The 19,960-nt window shown below is 48.8% G+C and overlaps 1 protein-coding gene across 2 annotated transcripts in view; it reads right to left on the bottom strand.

The window, feature by feature from the left end:
- The window catches only part of LOC134579106 (blastomere cadherin-like), a 31,521-nt gene extending 22,677 nt beyond the window's left edge, over window positions 1-8,844 (bottom strand). For both annotated transcript variants that reach the window (XM_063438272.1, XM_063438273.1), the window contains exons 1-2: window positions 8,767-8,844; window positions 8,030-8,144 (exon numbers count right to left, since the gene is read on the bottom strand). In XM_063438272.1, coding sequence (XP_063294342.1) covers window positions 8,030-8,144; window positions 8,767-8,811 — 160 coding nt within the window. In that variant the 5' untranslated portion in view covers window positions 8,812-8,844. The remainder of the gene's footprint in view (window positions 1-8,029; window positions 8,145-8,766) is intronic.
- Window positions 8,845-19,960: the final 11,116 nt, after the last annotated feature.

Here is a 19,960-nt window from a genome sequence, read left to right as displayed (position 1 = left end):
AAAAAGTGTTCCTGATTCCAGCATCTTCTTCCCAGCCAGGCCTCAGCAGTGCGCATGCCTTCAGAGGTTAAAAAAGAAGAATTTAAACCAATTTTATGTGTGGTCACCCAGCTTCAGTGTGCCTCTTATTACAGGGGACCAGACTCAGCCTAGTTTGATTTGGTAGAGGTGTGCAGCGTAGAACAAACTAGAGACGCCTCGGGACAGACTCCATTTTCACAATGACAAACCAAGCACAAATCATGGCCCACTGTCCACACACAAAGAGACAACTGTTCCCATTGCATAACAGGCTAGCTCTACACCAACAGGCAGATTAACGCAGTCAGTATGGGAAGAAAGAAAGAAAAAAGAGATCGGGGCTGGGACTGTCATTTGTAAAGATGTATTTAACTGCCTCATGTTGTAGAGCAGAGGTGCCCAAAAAGACAGATCCCCAGAGGTTTCAAAAACTACAACTTCTATAATGCATCATGGGAGTTGTAGTTCTACATCGGGGGGGGGGGGGGGGGGGGGGAGAAAGAGAGCACTACCTTTTGGGCACACCTGTTATAGAAGAACTGAACAGAAGATCACGGGGACTGTTGCTTGGATTACCCCAAGTTTATTTATAAAAAAAAAATTTAAAAAAATTAAAAAAAATTAAAAAACACACAACACACTGAAAGTTTAATTATGGGAACTAAAAAAAACAGAAAAAAAAGATACACAATTGTCTCAACTGAGAAAGTCAATGGTTCCAATTGGGTGGTACACACTTTATTCCAAGATTTGAAGAACGTTTTCCAATAAACTGGGTGACCCCTCTATATGTCCGTGACACGGACGTACTGCCCAGCCATGGACGTGGAATGCATTAAGCTCAGTTACTCCATTTTACATAGAGAACCTAACTGTTCAGCTCAAAGTCTTGCTTTAACGTCCTACAGAAAGTCAACGCTGGGTTAATGCAAGGAGTTCCCCCATCAAAGGCCAACCACCAGTTCCATGGGCTAAAGCAGCTCTTTAATCCCTTAAGGACACATGACGTGTGACATGTCATGATTCCCTTTTATTCCAGAAGTTTGGTCCTTAAGGGGTTAAAAAGATAAGACGGGTTTGTATAAAATAACTGATCAATACATTGATAAACATCCAGTAGGTAAGCTCCAGGCCTGCAAATACACAAACCACACATTGTGCTACAATAAAGCAATTCACGGTATAAGGTAAACAGTTCAACAAGTCCTAAGGGTCACAGGGCAAAGAGACCATGTGCTGCCTCTACAGTAGTGATCCACATTGATCTGTATCACAACGAATGAGTCACAATGTGTCCTGCAAGTCCTTTATTTACTTTATAGACTAGCATGGATGCAACATGGCTTACTGAGGGATACTGGCTGGCTACCTGCTCTGTCAGGACTGGCCAGACAAGGGAAAACCATCCAAAATACCTAAAAGGGCCCCCAGAGATCACCTTCCACAACTGTGTAAATAAGTAACCGTGAAATGGATGCCGCTTATTCACTGACAGACGGAGTCAGCGTTAACCTCAGGCAATTCAATTTAGACTGGAAGGACCCAAGTTAGCTATTGCGTCTATTTTGAGGTGGAGAGTACATTTTAGGCCTGGCTACTAGCTCAGGACTTTACATTTTTGCTAAATCACAAAGAACTAAACCGTTAAAGAGCAGGTTTCTGCCGTGACCAGTTGCACTCTACGTCCGCTGAGCCACTGACAGAAGGTAAATTGCCAGAAAGTGGCCTACAGATATCAGTCCAGGCAGAGATAGACCATTATCTCTGTAGGCACATGGGCAAGTTTATTAGGCTAATTGATAGGCTAGCTTAAGTTAGAGAATGGATCCATCAGCCACCCCTCCCCCAAGCAGTCTTGTTTATCCTCATTGGCACAAAAGACTCATCCATCAAGCCAGTATAATTGTGTGCGATGGAACAAGAGGTGTACTGGCCAAATGGATTGTCTTTCCAGTCAGAGCTGGGTGTCCGTGTTTATCGTTACATGGTGGAAGGATGTAACGAGCCACAATTAGGAATGGCCTGTTACACCACAAAGCCAGATTGCTTCTGACAGTTTGGGTTTCTGGATAACCTGCACAGTTTTAATGATTTGTTAATCAGGGAGGAGAGATCTGGATTATAGTTACAAGATGTCAGCTATTTATAACATTTAACAAAGTATTCTAGCATTATAGGTACAGCTCGCAAATAAACAGACATATGCTGGGAACACCCTCCCACCAGGAAGGTGGTTACAGTACACGTTCTCCACGGCTTGTATTTATTGTGCGTCTTACCCTGAGAGACACATTCACTTTTTAGGAATTATTTGGAGCAATATTTTTTGGGGGTGGAGTTAGGATTTTCTGTTCTATATAATAAACAGCATCTATTGAACTCATGCAGATTAATAAGGACTGTACAGGATTCAACTAATCACAAACAAATGTCCTATGCAGTCACCGGTCTATGACAATAAGTAACAGCCAAATTCCATCTCCCAACCTTCGCCGTAATGACAGCAATCGGCTGGAATTTGCCATTCTACAAACTATTTTAACTTTGCATTGAAATGCTCCCGGCCTCAGCCTTTTGTAAGGCAACATGCCAAAGTGAAACGAACCAGAAAACGGCTAAAACCCCAAACAATGAGCAGGGCGAGTAATGTGCTGACAGTTTCACTTTAATACGCATTGAACAGGTGACTGCCAGCAAGCACCGAGGCACAACACAGACATGTCCCCGTTCTCTCCTGTGCAGGAACAGGCAGTGTGATACGATCTGTGCCAACACTACACAGTAGATCCCGGCAGAGAAGAATGCTTTCCTTTTATGACCTGACTGTCCTCTGTACCACCCACTCCCTCTGCAATGCATATAGGGTTAAAAAGGGGTGTCCTGTCCCTTTAAGATGCAGAGAGAGGGATGGGATATTTACACAGGTGAAGCTGTATGGCTGGTGAGAAGATGTGCAGCTAGAGAATCTATTTATCTTCTGTGAGTCACTGGCAAGTCAACCTTATCCCATACTGACCATAGCCCCCCCCACACCCACACTACAGCTTATCCCATACTGACCATAGCCACCCCCCCCCCCCCACACACTACAGCTTATCCCATACTGACCATAGCCCCCCCCCACACACTACAGCTTATCCCATACTGACCATAGCCCCCCCCCCCCCCAACACTTCAGCTTATCCCATACTGACCATAGCCCCCCCCACACCCACACTACAGCTTATCCCATACTGACCATAGCCCCCCCCCTACACTACAGCTTATCCCATACTGACCATAGCCCCCCCTACACTACAGCTTATCCCATACTGACCATAGCCCCCCCTACACTACAGCTTATCCCATACTGACCATAGCCCCCCCTACACTACAGCTTATCCCATACTGACCATAGCCCCCCCCACACACATTACAGCTTATCCCATACTGACCGTAGCCCCCCCCACACTACAGCTTATCCCATACTGACCATAGCCCCTCCCCCCCCCCTCCCACAGCTTATCCCATACTGACCAGAGCCCCCCCCACGCCACAGCTTATCCCATACGGGTCATAGCCCTTCATTCCCCCACTACAGCTTATCCCACACTGACCATAGTCTATCCCCCCCCTCCCCTCCCCCCGCTCTACACCTTATCCAGGTGCCTCAAGTTTAAAATTAAAAAAAACGAAGTTATATTAAGATTAAGAGGCAGTAGTACACATATATCCATTTTTTTATATTTCTACACAGGTCTTCATACTGCGAGAAACAAACGGTTTTACTGGGCATGGTCACATTATTGAACAAAACATGGGGGGGGGGGAATAAATAAATCCATCCATATGACCGGTGTAAACCCCTTTTTCCCTTCAAGTTCCCTTATTCCTTTTCGAGTTAGAGTTAATCAGTCATTTACTGAGCTCACACTGGTATGTCGGAGATTAAGAGATATTAATCTTGCAGGATGGATAAGGAATGAGATAAAACATGCCTGGATTTTTGGTGGAGGTTACTGGGGGCAAGTTTCCCCGGGAATGCCAGAACGGATTAACCTTTGACATCAACAGGCGCAAAAATATGGAAACCTTCCTGGCGTCCCGACACCTTCATATAAACACATTCGTTTTACCAACAAACATTTATTTATGCGTCACATTAAGCTAGACTCCACTAATGGCCCTTTGTGGCCAGGTTTAACTGCAGGGTTGGTTACCAAATTGCTATTTTACACGGATGTCAGCCTTCAACACCTCGCTACGAGGACAGCTTGATATTAGAGCAGCAATCTGCAGCCCCCAGTGCAATCCCATCACACTCAGCCACCTGCGAATCTCACCCTGCTCCAACACCTAGGCCCCCTCTGTACTGCAGGGAATTAGGGGTTAATGGAAACTTCAAAAAAGGTCAATCACCTACCCCAATGGGGGGTTTACAAACATCTATAACAAGGGCATAAATAGATAAAAAGCACTGGGGCACTGCATAGCGGGCACACACACACTGTACCTGGAGCACCGCGTAGCGGGCACACACACACACTGCACCTGGAGCACCGCGTAGCGGGCACACACACACACTGCACCAGGAGCACCGCGTAGCGGGCACACACACACACTGCACCTGGAGCACCGCGTAGCGGGCACACACACTGCACCTGGAGCACCGCGTAGCGGGCACACACACACTGCACCTGGAGCACCGCGTAGCGGGGGCACACACACTGCACCTGGAGCACCGCGTAGCGGGGGCACACACACTGCACCTGGAGCACCGCATAGCGGGCACACACACTGCACCTGGAGCACCGCGTAGCGGGCACACACTGCACCTGGAGCACCGCGTAGCGGGCACACACACTGCACCTGGAGCACCGCGTAGCGGGCACACACACTGCACCTGGAGCACCGCGTAGCGGGCACACACACTGCACCTGGAGCACCGCGTAGCGGGCACACACACTGCACCTGGAGCACCGCGTAGCGGACACACACACTGCACCAGGAGCACCGCGTAGCGGGCACACACACACACACACTGCACCAGGAGCACCGCGTAGCGGGCACACACACACACACACTGCACCAGGAGCACCGCGTAGCGGGCACACACACACTGCACCTGGAGCACCGCGTAGCGGGCACACACACGCACTGCACCTGGAGCACCGCGTAGCGGGCACACACACACTGCACCTGGAGCACCGCGTAGCGGGCACACACACACTGCACCTGGAGCACCGCGTAGCGGGCACACACACACTCCACCTGGAGCACCGCGTAGCGGGCACACACACACTGCACCTGGAGCACCGCGTAGCGGGCACACACACACTGCACCTGGAGCACCGCGTAGCGGGCACACACACACTGCACCTGGAGCACCGCGTAGCGGGCACACACACACTGCACCTGGAGCACCGCGTAGCGGGCACACACACACTGCACCTGGAGCACCGCGTAGCGGGCACACACACACTGCACCTGGAGCACCGCGTAGCGGGCACACACACACTGCACCTGGAGCACCGCGCAGCGGGCACACACACACACTGCACCTGGAGCACCGCGTAGCGGGCGCACACACACACACACTGCACCTGGAGCACTGCGTAGCGGGCACACACACACTGCACCTGGAGCACTGCGTAGCGGGCACACACACACTGCACCTGGAGCACTGCGTAGCGGGCACACACACACTGCACCTGGAGCACTGCGTAGCGGGCACACACACACTGCACCTGGAGCACTGCGTAGCGGGCACACACACACTGCACCTGGAGCACTGCGTAGCGGGCACACACACACTGCACCTGGAGCACTGCGTAGCGGGCACACACACACTGCACCTGGAGCACTGCGTAGCGGGCACACACTGCACCTGGAGCACTGCGTAGCGGGCACACACTGCACCTGGAGCACTGCGTAGCGGGCACACACTGCACCTGGAGCACTGCGTAGCGGGCACACACTGCACCTGGAGCACTGCGTAGCGGGCACACACTGCACCTGGAGCACTGCGTAGCGGGCACACACTGCACCTGGAGCACTGCGTAGCGGGCACACACACACACTGCACCTGGAACAGGCTGACAATTCACTATTGTTTCAGGGACCCAGGCAGAGGGGGGAGGATGGGGCTGAAGCAGTTTCAGTGGAAAGTTTCAGTTACAGATCTGCAAGAGAACTGTGCAAACACAGAGACAACAAAGGGACACCTTAAACCAGGGCTATCAACAGCATGGGGCATATTCACACTTCAGTCTTCCTCCGAGTGGGGGAGGGCAAGTAACAATCACCTTAACACTTCAAACAGGAAGCTCTCCTGCCCAGCAAGACAACACCAGAGGACAATGGGGGACATGTGTCTGAGAATGCCTGGGCAATGTGGCATGGAGTCAGGACAGCAGGGGACAAGCTAGTGACACCAAGAAGGTCACAGCAGAGCACACTGGAGGCCAGAATGTGCACTATTGCAAGCTACAAACTGGCTGCAATTTAGGGACGTAATGAGGGGTCTGCTGTCCCCAAAAGCAAGACAACACCCCACAACTGGGAGATGGGGACACCAGTCGTGGGACTGTCCTAATCAAGAGTATTGTGGGAATGGCAGTCCTGAGTCAGCCATAAACTCACTAGAATGATTTATATGAGATAAGCGAAGCCGCCTGCATCCACAGACTGAGATAGCAGTTTGTATAAACATCCCCCCCTCACCCCCTCCCAGCAAGGTATGAAACTGGAGAACCCAGGAAAACGGTGTGCAATAAGATCAGATACCTGGCACCACCTTATACCAGCACATTATAACACTGGAGGGTTCAAAAGATGCCCACGTGGTGATCCCTTCCCCTCACTGTGCACCCCGGAGTACTCCCTATGTCTGGGATTGAGTTTCTTATAACTTGTACAAACATTCTCACATAATACAAAGGTATCAGTGGCACCCGGAGACACCCAACACTAAAACAAGGTGACAAAACAGCTGTTCTATAGACAGATAATGTGAAAGAAAGATTGGGGGGGGGGGGGGGGGGGGAGGCGCCACGGAGGTCCCATACCGGCTGAAAGCACGCCTTTCAGAAAGTTTGAGAAAAAAAAACCAAACAAACAAAAACAGGTTTTTCAACCAAGTGTCAAAAACGTTGCCAACGGGTAGAAACACATTAAATATGCAGTTATTTCACTATAGAGAGCTTAAGGGACACAGGGGCCCCCTTAATTCAGGGATGGAATGCCTTGCACCCCCCAGCTACTTCGGAACCAGGTCTCCCACAAAACTCTGCCAACATAAAAGGGTGACTGAGCATCAAAGGACATTAGTTCAGAAACTGGTTTGTGAGGCTTTTACCAGGGTAACTCCTTTACAACAAGGTTTCGTCAAAGACAATAAAACCACACACAAGAACCCATGGAAATGTCAGCCATGCTGTACTTAGCATTCATACGCTGCAGAAAACAGTTTAGAGACAGCACCTCTAGGATTTCGCCTTAAATAGGTGTCCCTCCTGCAGCATGTGAATGCTGCATACTAAAGTGCAGCACTTTTTCTGTACCAACCATGGGCAGAATGTGACGTATCCAGGAAAACATGGTCTGGTAACGAATCTCAGATGGCAGTGCGATGGCACACAGAGAATCCCCACTGGCATTACTCATGACGCGCAATATGAAACGATCTCAGGCGATTTGTCAGAGGTTATACGAGTGGTGTTGGTGGTGATTTATATGATGCTCAGAGTGATTAATCCATCCGCCTCTCCTTGATGCACAGTTATACCACGCCTTAGAATTCATTAAACATAGCCACGGACTGTCACTCTCTAATCTCCGCAGGAAGACAGTAGAACATGGACTAATATAAAGTCTGCAGGTCTTTAACCCCTTAAGGACACATGACATGTGTGACATGTCATGATTCCCTTTTATCCCAGAAGTTTGGTCCTTATTAAAGGATGCGCAGCCAGTATACAGGGATTCTATGAATTCACAATAAAATCCTGTCACTCTGACAGACACTTACCTCTGCCCACCTTCCTGCCCCGCTCCAGCTCCCGGCGGTTAACATGGAATGTGTAGTCACCAGAGGAAAAGCCAGGGACACATCCAGGAGCATCAGAACTCAGGGAGCACACAACCTGCAGGGGCAGAGGGAGAGGGAGACGAGTCAGACACTTCGCTTGGTACAACCACGTTCAAAGAGACACATGGGACAGATAGGGGGCTGAGATAGCGGGCTGCTGGGGGCACATGGAATAGGGCACAGAGATGGGGACACATGGCACAGATAGTCTGGTGGTGGGGCACATGAGACAGGGCACAGATGGAGGCGCATGGAACAGACAGGGGGGCACATGGGACAGATATGGGGCACAGTTAGGGAGGCACATGGAACAGACAGGGAGGCACATGGGACAGATAGGATGGTGGTGGGGCACATGGCACAGATATGGGGGGAACATGGGACAGGGCACAGATGGGGGGACATGGCACAGATATGCTGGTGGTGGGGCACATGGGACAGGGCACAGATAGGGGGGCACATGGCACAGATAGGCTGGTGGTGGGGCACATGGGACAGGGCACAGATAGGGGGGCACATGGCACAGATAGGCTGGTGGTGGGGCACATGGGACAGGGCACAGATAGGGGGGCACATGGCACAGATAGGCTGGTGGTGGGGCACATGGGACAGGGCACAGATAGGGAGAGGGGGGGATTCCTGTCGGTCGGTGGTCTCTCCCCCAGGCTGGTACCTACCTGTAGGGCACAGAGCAGGGCACAGAGCCACCCGCTGCCCCCCATTCTCAGCCTCTCAGCAATCACTGCTCGCTCCGCTCTCGCTCCGACCTTTAACTGGGGGCTGAGCCCAGGTGTACTCGGTGGGCGGGGCCCGGGCAGGTGACCACTTCTGATTGGCTGTCTCCTCTATCAATCCTGTCTGCAGCCCCACCCTGGGTACCGCCCACTGGGCGTGGCAAGGGATCACATGCAGAGAGTGGTCTGTAAACTTTCATCTCTGAATGAAAAGTTACAAAGTATTCAACTCCCACTGAGCTCAGCCAACCCAATGCAACACCTCCCACTGAGCTCAGCCAACCCAATGCAACAACTCCCACTGAGCTCAGCCAACTCAATGCAACAACTCCCACTGAGCTCAGCCAACCCAATGCAACAACTCCCACTGAGCTCAGCCAACCCAATGCAACAACTCCCACTGAGCTCAGCCAACCCAATGCAACAACTCCCACTGAGCTCAGCCAACTCAATGCAGCAACTCCCACTGAGCTCAGCCAACTCAATGCAGCAACTCCCACTGAGCTCAGCCAACCCAATGCAACACCTCCCACTGAGCTCAGCCAACTCAATGCAACAACTCCCACTGAGCTCAGCCAACCCAATGCAACAACTCCCACTGAGCTCAGCCAACCCAATGCAACAACTCCCACTGAGCTCAGCCAACCCAATGCAGATACTCCCACTGAGCTCAGCCAACCCAATGCAACACCTCCCACTGAGCTCAGCCAACTCAATGCAGCAACTCCCACTGAGCTCAGCCAACCCAATGCAGCAACTCCCACTGAGCTCAGCCAACCCAATGCAGCAACTCCCACTGAGCTCAGCCAACCCAATGCAGCAACTCCCACTGAGCTCAGCCAACCCAATGCAACAACTCCCACTGAGCTCAGCCAACCCAATGCAACAACTCCCACTAAGCTCAGCCAACCCAATGCAGCAACTCCCACTGAGCTCAGCCAACCCAATGCAACAACTCCCACTAAGCTCAGCCAACTCAATGCAGCAACTCCCACTGAGCTCAGCCAACTCAATGCAGCAACTCCCACTAAGCTCAGCCAACTCAATGCAGCAACTCCCACTGAGCTCAGCCAACCCAATGCAGCAACTCCCACTGAGCTCAGCCAACCCAATGCAGCAACTCCCACTGAGCTCAGCCAACCCAATGCAACAACTCCCACTGAGCTCAGCCAACTCAATGCAGCAACTCCCACTAAACTCAGCCAACCCAATGCATCAACTCCCACTGAGCTCAGCCAACCCAATGCATCAACTCCCACTGAGCTCAGCCAACCCAATGCATCAACTCCCACTGTGCTCAGCCAAGTCAATGCAGCAACTCCCACTGAGCTCAGCCAACCCAATGCAGCAACTCCCACTGAGCTCAGCCAACTCAATGCAGCAACTCCCACTGAGCTCAGCCAACTCAATGCAGCAACTCCCACTGAGCTCAGCCAACTCAATGCAACAACTCCCACTGAGCTCAGCCAACCCAATGCAACAACTCCCACTGAGCTCAGCCAACCCAATGCAACAACTCCCACTGAGCTCAGCCAACCCAATGCAACAACTCCCACTGAGCTCAGCCAACCCAATGCAACAACTCCCACTGAGCTCAGCCAACCCAATGCAACAACTCCCACTGAGCTCAGCCAACCCAATGCAACAACTCCCGCTGAGCTCAGCCAACCCAATGCAGCAACTCCCACTGTGCTCATCCAACCCAATGCAGCAACTCCCACTAAGCTCAGCCAACCCAATGCAACAACTCCCACTGAGCTCAGCCAACTCAATGCAACAACTCCCACTGAGCTCAGCCAACTCAATGCAGCAACTCCCACTAAGCTCAGCCAACTCAATGCAACAACTCCCACTGAGCTCAGCCAACTCAATGCAGCAACTCCCACTGAGCTCAGCCAACCCAATGCAACAACTCCCACTGAGCTCAGCCAACTCAATGCAGCAACTCCCACTGAGCTCAGCCAACCCAATGCAACAACTCCCACTGTGCTCAGCCAACCCAATGCAACAACTCCAACTGAGCTTAGCCAACTCAACAACTCCCACTGAGCTCAGCCAAACCAATGCAACAACTTTCACTGTGCTCAGCCAACTCAATGCAGCAACTCCCACTGAGCTCAGCCAACTCAATGGAACTATAACTATAAATAGGACAATTACAAGAAAACGTACAGGAACGATAGGTTGAAGAGGACCCTGCTCAAACAAGCTTACAGTCTATAGAAGGTGGGGTATAAAACACATTAGGACAGCCAACTGAATACTACTACTCACACTGACCTCAGCCAGCCCAACACAACTACTCCCACTGTGCTCAGCCAGGCCATGGAACTGCTCCCACAATGCTCAGCCGGGCAATAGAACTGCTCCCACAATGATCAATAAACTCAATGCAACTGCTCCAACATAGCTCAGCCTTGCCACGGGTCTAATCTTATTATGCTCAACCAGCCCACCTGGTGTCCCCCTTGTAGCCAAATATTACTCTTTTTAAACAAACTCATATCTTTCACAACATTTTGTATATATCTGCACCAAGCGGCATAATTAAATTGCAAGGTAAAAGTAGAGAAATATTTTGGGCAAAGTGTTTTTGGAAGAATCCTTATTGCTCCCAGCACAAAGGTTCTTTGGTATGCTCCAAAAGTAGCTGTTTGCCCCCAAACAGAACCAGTTATGGCGGTGATAATAATAAATACAAATAACTTTATGATTTACTTACTACATTTGTATATATGTAATCATATTCCACAGATTAACAAATCCAGAAACTCCCAAATCCCTGCTTACACACAGGTGACGCAATCAACTTGCCTAGTGTTGATTAACTCACCTGTGTGCAAGCAGGGATTATACCTGCATTCGCAGGCTGCAGATATGGTATCTATAGACTTGCCAATTACTTAAGGATTAGGAGAGGCATTTTAACCTTTAACCAAATTCAACGCGTTCTGTTATACAGCGCTGCAGACCATGTTTCCCCTTTATAATTAATTGTAATAATCGTATTATAAGGGGGGGGCTGGGAGGTGTGTCTGTCTCTTGCATTTCCAGATTAATCATGTGCATGTGTCACTCCCCCGTACTGTATGGAAAGTGATGCCCTATTGTATATACATTTCAAATGCGGCTGCAGTAGATCAGAAGGTTGTCTTTGTTTTGTTTTTTTTGTCCATCAATGAAATGGCTTCCTTGCTGTAGCATATGAATGCTACATTGTTCCGGCAGCCCCTTTCATGCACTGTCTTAAAATCCTGGAGGATCCAATTCCTACTTGCTGTTTATCCCGTTACGTTTATTGTCTTGTTTTGGGTGTCTGCGCCTGACTGTCACATTCTGTCTCTTTGAGTGGCGATCTGTGGGGCCCCCGGCTGGTCGTATTGAATGGCTGTCATAACTATTAGCTTGGGCTGTCTTATATGCGCTAACTGTCTGAGTTTTGTGTTTCTAGGGACATCCTGCTGTCTCTGTGATGGCCTTGTAGATTGGATGCCACAATAGAATGTCTCGTGTATTAGATGACCACTCAGCTGTCCCGTGGTGGTTCTGTGGGTATCTATTTCGTGCCTTGGCGGGGGTCCCTCTCTCTAGGTAAGTACTAGTAGTAAGTTCTGTTTTATGAACTGGAACACATACCTACCTGACCCGTGGGTTGGGCGCTTGCTGTCTTGTTTGTCTTCACTTATAGAAGAGCTTACATTACCTGATGGGTCCCTTTTTCTGAAGTCTAAGACTCTTTCAGAATGCCATTGAATGAAGTTAAATCCTCGTCGATGACTGACATCCTCCTCCTGTCGAGTCACACAGCAGAGATCCGGTAATTAAACAAACACATAAAGTATAATAATGTGTGCGATTCTCATCATGGGACCATCATCCAAAAAAATGTCTTGTGAGATTCCAGATTGTGTTTTTACACAATAGAAAAAAAGGACTTTAACCCGTAACTGTCTTACACTTCCAAAACCAAATGCAACGTATGCTTCCAGGAAGCCCCAGAGAATTATGGGATATGTATGGCCGAGCTGTGCCCGTGTTCTGCAGCCGTGCTCAAAAGTAGTTTTATAAAAATTTTGCTGTAGGCACCTTAACAAGCGACATTCATTGCGACATTTCCGTGTTATACTTCCCAACAGTCCTGGATTCAGCAGGACAGTCCTGTAGTTGAGTTCCCGTCCCATAGTCTCAGGTTTGATGTATTGTTTTGCCCTGTTTATGGTGGCACAAATCCTCAAAAAAGAGCAGCTGGCATCATTGGACACGCGTGAGATTTCCTCTTCTTTTGAGTAGGCTCTATACATGTCTCATAAAACCCCAAAACAACCGCTTTAAACGGGACACATTGTGAAGTGCGGAAAAAACGCTATATCCGGATATCCATATTTACTTACTCTAAAATTCTAAACACATTGTTAGTAGTTTATTTATTTTTTGTCACACTTGATTTGGATAGTTTTATTGTAACTCCCATCATACTAACCCAGTTTATGGACTGCTAAATGTCAGCCATGGTGCGTAGTGACTAGTACTGACCTTCAGGTCAGTTGGTAATTACTGAGGACAAATAACTGCCTTAAATGACCGTTTTTAATTCATGAGACAGGTCAGCACATTCCAACTTTATTTTATTTTGTTGTAAATGTATTCCTGTAGTTTGTTTGTTTGGCACGGGGCAGGGTGGCCTTGCAAGCAGTGTCTGGCGTGTTTTGTGAGACATCATGTGTGAAATATTTGATTCCGCATTGCCAGATATTTGTACCTTATTTGAGCCATGCGTCTAAAACAAGACATTTCACACTGTGTTGGTCTGGGGTAAACTGGGAGCCACTTCCTACCTAGCTTAATGCCATAAGGGTCTTATTAAAGCTTCAGCTTGTTTGAAGCCCGTGGTAATATTTCATATGGAGATTCTCCTGGAAGGATTACTCTATAGTGACTGGATGTCCCTTTATTTTCCCTTTTTATGAGATCTTCCTCAAACATGTTATTTTGTATAAACGTGTGTCAAGATTAGATTGTGAATGCTCTGTGAGGGAGTTTAAGCATGGGATAGGCATAAGGCTATCCTAGACTTAAAGGGACTCTCCAGTGCCAGGAAAAACCTCTCCCTCCCACCCCCCATCCCATGTTGTTGAAGAGTTTAAAACCCCTTCAGTGACTTACCTGAATCAGGCTCCGCCCACTCCTCTCCCCCGCCGGAGACCTATGCGCATGCGCGGCAATGGCCATGTGCAAGCATTAGACCTCCCCATAGGAAAGCAATATTAAATGCTTTCCTATGGGGATTCCGGCGACGCTGGAGGTCCTCATGCATTACGTGAGGACGTCCAGCGTAGTTTAAAACACTTTTTTTCAGGTTTTAAGAACCCGGAAGTCTTTTTTAGAATGACTTACCCCTGCAAGGTAATTATTGCAGTTTATAAAAACCCAATGGGCAGAAGTGGTCTGGGTGATTGGAGTGTCCCTTTAAGATAAGGCATGGGACTAATTTAAAAGTATTTATAAAATTGGGCAGACTAGATGTGCCGAATGGTTCTAATCTGCCGTCACATTCTATGTTTCTGTCATTCTGACCGTCTGTGGTGTTTGCCTCTGTATATGGACCATTGTGAGAGCGGGTTCAGTCGGTCAATAGATTGGTGCTATCACAGCAGCAAATTGGCAAATTGAAACATTGTACTATAGCCAAAATCCCAAGAACAGGAACGTTTGGATTTATTGCTCTTTACTGTCCCTGTCCCTTTAATTGCTTAGCGTTTGTGTAATAAAGTAGGTTATTTATTTTTTATTTTTTTATATCTCTTTTTAGCACCTTTTGTGTGTAGTTCTGACACCTTTCCTTGAAGCATGTTTTACTGTAAGAAACAGAACGTTTCCCGAGGGGGTAAACTCTCCCCAGCTGCATAGTCTGATATAAATCACTTCTTATGTAATGTCTCCAATCAGATGAATGTCTTGTACAGGGAAGGCGATACGGTGGTGCACCCGCGTGTTCTGGAAATGTCTGGGTTCCCTGTTTTTGTTAAGTACCTACCTTTATTAATATGTACCATTTATCTGGCTGACATCCTGCTGTGTGTCAGATGCCATTATAGCGCCCTGAGTTGGGGAACGTGCCCCTCACTGCGTTATTTACTAACGTGGGACTTTTTAACGAAGTGAACTTGATATTTTCGGGAATATTAGTAAAACTAAAGATCTCAATGATTTCTATTGTTAGGAATTCAAATTGAGTTTCAAACTGAAAGGGACACTCTCCGCATCAGATCAAGTTTAACTTAAAGGGCACCTGTCATGTTCCACACAACGAATGGTCATTAGAGCATAAATGGTTTTTGCTAAAAATGTATAGATTAGGAGGAAAAGAACATTTAAAAATCACAAGGTAGAGCAGAAAAACCTTCCCACAGGAGGTCCACCTGATCTCCAAATATAGCATGCGCGGTGGTTGCCATAGGCTTAGGGTTAGGGTTCGAATTTGCCTAAGTTCAGAATTGCAGAAGTCCCAAACCGAACCGAATGCCATTGGTCCGAATTGCCGAACCAGACAAATCTTTTTACTTACCTGAATTTCAGAACCGAACCAAAGTTTTTGCCCGTGCACATCCCTACTGGAAAGCAGGAGAGGTGAGTAAATCTTTCTATTTTATATTGAATACACTGTGCATCTTTATGATCTATGGTGTATTCAATGTGTATGAGGGCGATTAAAGGTCTACACGTTGACTTGCATGCGCACACAATCACAATGACAGACTCCAGACACACACAGCATTTCATCAATCTGAAGTATTCCTTTAATGAAGCAGGTCTGGTGTATAGATTGGGCCTCTGCTCACAAGTCTATGCAGCCCTACGCACACCTCCCCTGGCTGAGATTCGCGCAGCCTCCCTACACGTTTGTTAGAAAAGGAGCCTAAGGGATTTTTTAGCTTCCCTCATTGCACAGTGAGTTCATTTAGAATTTATTAATAATAACAACTCTAGAGTTATGAATACAAACATACATTCCTAACCCTATAGTCTTCTGATTACTGTTTAGATTTCCGGCACCTCTTAATGAAATTAAAGGGACATGCACCACATTAAGATAACTGTTTCCATCAAAAATGTTAGCTTCATTAGCTTAGGATGAGACCATTGTCTCACTCTGCAAGCTGACAAAGCAGGCAAATAGGATTTAAATGTAAAAAAAATACATATCCACCTGCTTCTTCTCCGTTCTATAGAACCAATCCGTGTCCGATCCCTAGGCATGCTGGAACAGCGTGTGCGCAGTTAGAAAGCCTCACTATGTCATCAGTGACATCACAGGTCCTTCATACTAGCATTGGCTGTAAAAGCGAAACCCTGCACCTGCACAGCCAATGACATCAAACACAGGACTCCAAAATCAGACACTGTAGGTTCTACACTGTAACCCTGCGCCTGCACAGCCAATGACATCAGACACAGGACTCCAAAATCAGACACTGTAGGTTCTACACTGTAACCCTGCACAGCCAATGACATCCGACACAGGACTCCAAAATCACAGCCGCTGTAGGTCCTACACTGTAACCCTGCGCCTGCACAGCCAATGACCTCAAACACAGGACTCCAAAATCAGACACTGTAGGTTCTACACTGTAACCCTGCACAGCCAATGACATCAGACACAGGACTCCAAAATCAGACACTGTGGGTTCTACACTGTAACCCTGCGCCTGCACAGCCAATGACATCCGACACAGGACTCCAAAATCACAGCCGCTGTAGGTCCTACACTGTAACCCTGCGCCTGCACAGCCAATGACCTCAAACACAGGACTCCAAAATCAGACACTGTAGGTTCTACACTGTAACCCTGCGCCTGCACAGCCAATGACATCAGACACAGGACTCCAAAATCAGACACTGTAGGTCCTACACTGTAACCCTGCGCCTGCACAGCCAATGACATCAGACACAGGACTCCAAAATCAGACACTGTAGGTCCTACACTGTAACCCTGCACAGCCAATGACATCAAACACAGGACTCCAAAATCAGACACTGTAGGTTCTACACTGTAACCCTGCGCCTGCACAGCCAATGACATCAGACACAGGACTCCAAAATCAGACACTGTAGGTTCTACACTGTAACCCTGCACAGCCAATGACATCCGACACAGGACTCCAAAATCACAGCCGCTGTAGGTCCTACACTGTAACCCTGCGCCTGCACAGCCAATGACCTCAAACACAGGACTCCAAAATCAGACACTGTAGGTTCTACACTGTAACCCTGCACAGCCAATGACATCAGACACAGGACTCCAAAATCAGACACTGTGGGTTCTACACTGTAACCCTGCGCCTGCACAGCCAATGACATCCGACACAGGACTCCAAAATCACAGCCGCTGTAGGTCCTACACTGTAACCCTGCGCCTGCACAGCCAATGACCTCAAACACAGGACTCCAAAATCAGACACTGTAGGTTCTACACTGTAACCCTGCGCCTGCACAGCCAATGACATCAGACACAGGACTCCAAAATCAGACACTGTAGGTCCTACACTGTAACCCTGCGCCTGCACAGCCAATGACATCAGACACAGGACTCCAAAATCAGACACTGTAGGTTCTACACTGTAACCCTGCGCCTGCACAGCCAATGACATCAAACACAGGACTCCAAAATCACAGCCGCTGTAGGTTCTACACTGTAACCCTGCGCCTGCACAGCCAATGACCTCAAACACAGGACTCCAAAATCAGACGCTGTAGGTTCTACACTGTAACCCTGCACCTGCACAGCCAATGACATCAAACACAGGACTCCAAAATCAGACACTGTAGGTTCTACACTGTAACCCTGCGCCTGCACAGCCAATGACATCAGACACAGGACTCCAAAATCAGACACTGTAGGTCCTACACTGTAACCCTGCACAGCCAATGACATCGAACACAGGACTCCAAAATCAGACACTGTAGGTCCTACACTGTAACCCTGCGCCTGCACAGCCAATGACATCAGACACAGGACTTCAAAATCACAGCCGCTGTAGGTTCTACACTGTAACCCTGCGCCTGCACAGCCAATGACATCAAACACAGGACTCCAAAATCAGACACTGTAGGTCCTACACTGTAACCCTGCGCCTGCACAGCCAATGACATCAGACACAGGACTCCAAAATCAGCCGCTGTAGGTTCTACACTGTAACCCTGCGCCTGCACAGCCAATGACATCAAACACAGGACTCCAAAATCAGACACTGTAGGTTCTACACTGTAACCCTGCGCCTGCACAGCCAATGACATCAGACACAGGACTCCAAAATCAGACACTGTAGGTCCTACACTGTAACCCTGCGCCTGCACAGCCAATGACATCAGACACAGGACTCCAAAATCAGACACTGTAGGTCCTACACTGTAACCCTGCGCCTGCACAGCCAATGACATCCGACACAGGACTCCAAAATCACAGCCGCTGTAGGTCCTACACTGTAACCCTGCGCCTGCACAGCCAATGACCTCAAACACAGGACTCCAAAATCAGACACTGTAGGTTCTACACTGTAACCCTGCGCCTGCACAGCCAATGACATCAGACACAGGACTCCAAAATCAGACACTGTAGGTCCTACACTGTAACCCTGCGCCTGCACAGCCAATGACATCAGACACAGGACTCCAAAATCAGACACTGTAGGTTCTACACTGTAACCCTGCGCCTGCACAGCCAATGACATCAGACACAGGACTCCAAAATCAGACACTGTAGGTCCTACACTGTAACCCTGCGCCTGCACAGCCAATGACATCAGACACAGGACTCCAAAATCAGACACTGTAGGTCCTACACTGTAACCCTGCGCCTGCACAGCCAATGACATCAGACACAGGACTCCAAAATCAGACACTGTAGGTTCTACACTGTAACCCTGCACCTGCACAGCCAATGACATCAGACACAGGACTCCAAAATCAGACACTGTAGGTTCTACACTGTAACCCTGCGCCTGCACAGCCAATGACCTCAAACACAGGACTCCAAAATCAGACACTGTAGGTCCTACACTGTAACCCTGTGCCTGCACAGCCAATGACATCAGACACAGGACTCCAAAATCAGACACTGTAGGTCCTACACTGTAACCCTGCACAGCCAATGACATCAGACACAGGACTCCAAAATCAGACACTGTGGGTTCTACACTGTAACCCTGCGCCTGCACAGCCAATGACCTCAAACACAGGACTCCAAAATCACAGCCGCTGTAGGTTCTACACTGTAACCCTGCGCCTGCACAGCCAATGACATCAGACACAGGACTCCAAAATCAGACACTGTAGGTCCTACACTGTAACCCTGCGCCTGCACAGCCAATGACATCAGACACAGGACTCCAAAATCAGACACTGTAGGTTCTACACTGTAACCCTGCACCTGCACAGCCAATGACATCAGACACAGGACTCCAAAATCAGACACTGTAGGTTCTACACTGTAACCCTGCGCCTGCACAGCCAATGACCTCAAACACAGGACTCCAAAATCAGACACTGTAGGTCCTACACTGTAACCCTGTGCCTGCACAGCCAATGACATCAGACACAGGACTCCAAAATCAGACACTGTAGGTCCTACACTGTAACCCTGCACAGCCAATGACATCAGACACAGGACTCCAAAATCAGACACTGTAGGTTCTACACTGTAACCCTGCGCCTGCACAGCCAATGACATCAGACACAGGACTCCAAAATCAGACGCTGTAGGTTCTACACTGTAACCCTGCGCCTGCACAGTCAATGACATCAGACACAGGACTCCAAAATCAGACACTGTAGGTCCTACACTGTAACCCTGCACAGTCAATGACATCAGACACAGGACTCCAAAATCAGACACTGTAGGTTCTACACTGTAACCCTGCACCTGCACAGCCAATGACATCAGACACAGGACTCCAAAATCAGACACTGTAGGTTCTACACTGTAACCCTGCGCCTGCACAGCCAATGACATCAGACACAGGACTCCAAAATCAGACACTGTAGGTTCTACACTGTAACCCTGCGCCTGCACAGCCAATGACATCAGACAAAGGACTCCAAAATCAGACACTGTAGGTCCTACACTGTATCCCTTTATTGA

The sequence above is a fragment of the Pelobates fuscus genome, chromosome 12 (assembly GCF_036172605.1).
Source record: "Pelobates fuscus isolate aPelFus1 chromosome 12, aPelFus1.pri, whole genome shotgun sequence".
Taxonomy (NCBI): domain Eukaryota; kingdom Metazoa; phylum Chordata; class Amphibia; order Anura; family Pelobatidae; genus Pelobates; species Pelobates fuscus.
The sequence above is the reverse complement of the archived record's forward strand: the minus strand, read 5'-3'. Positions and strand labels throughout refer to the sequence as shown.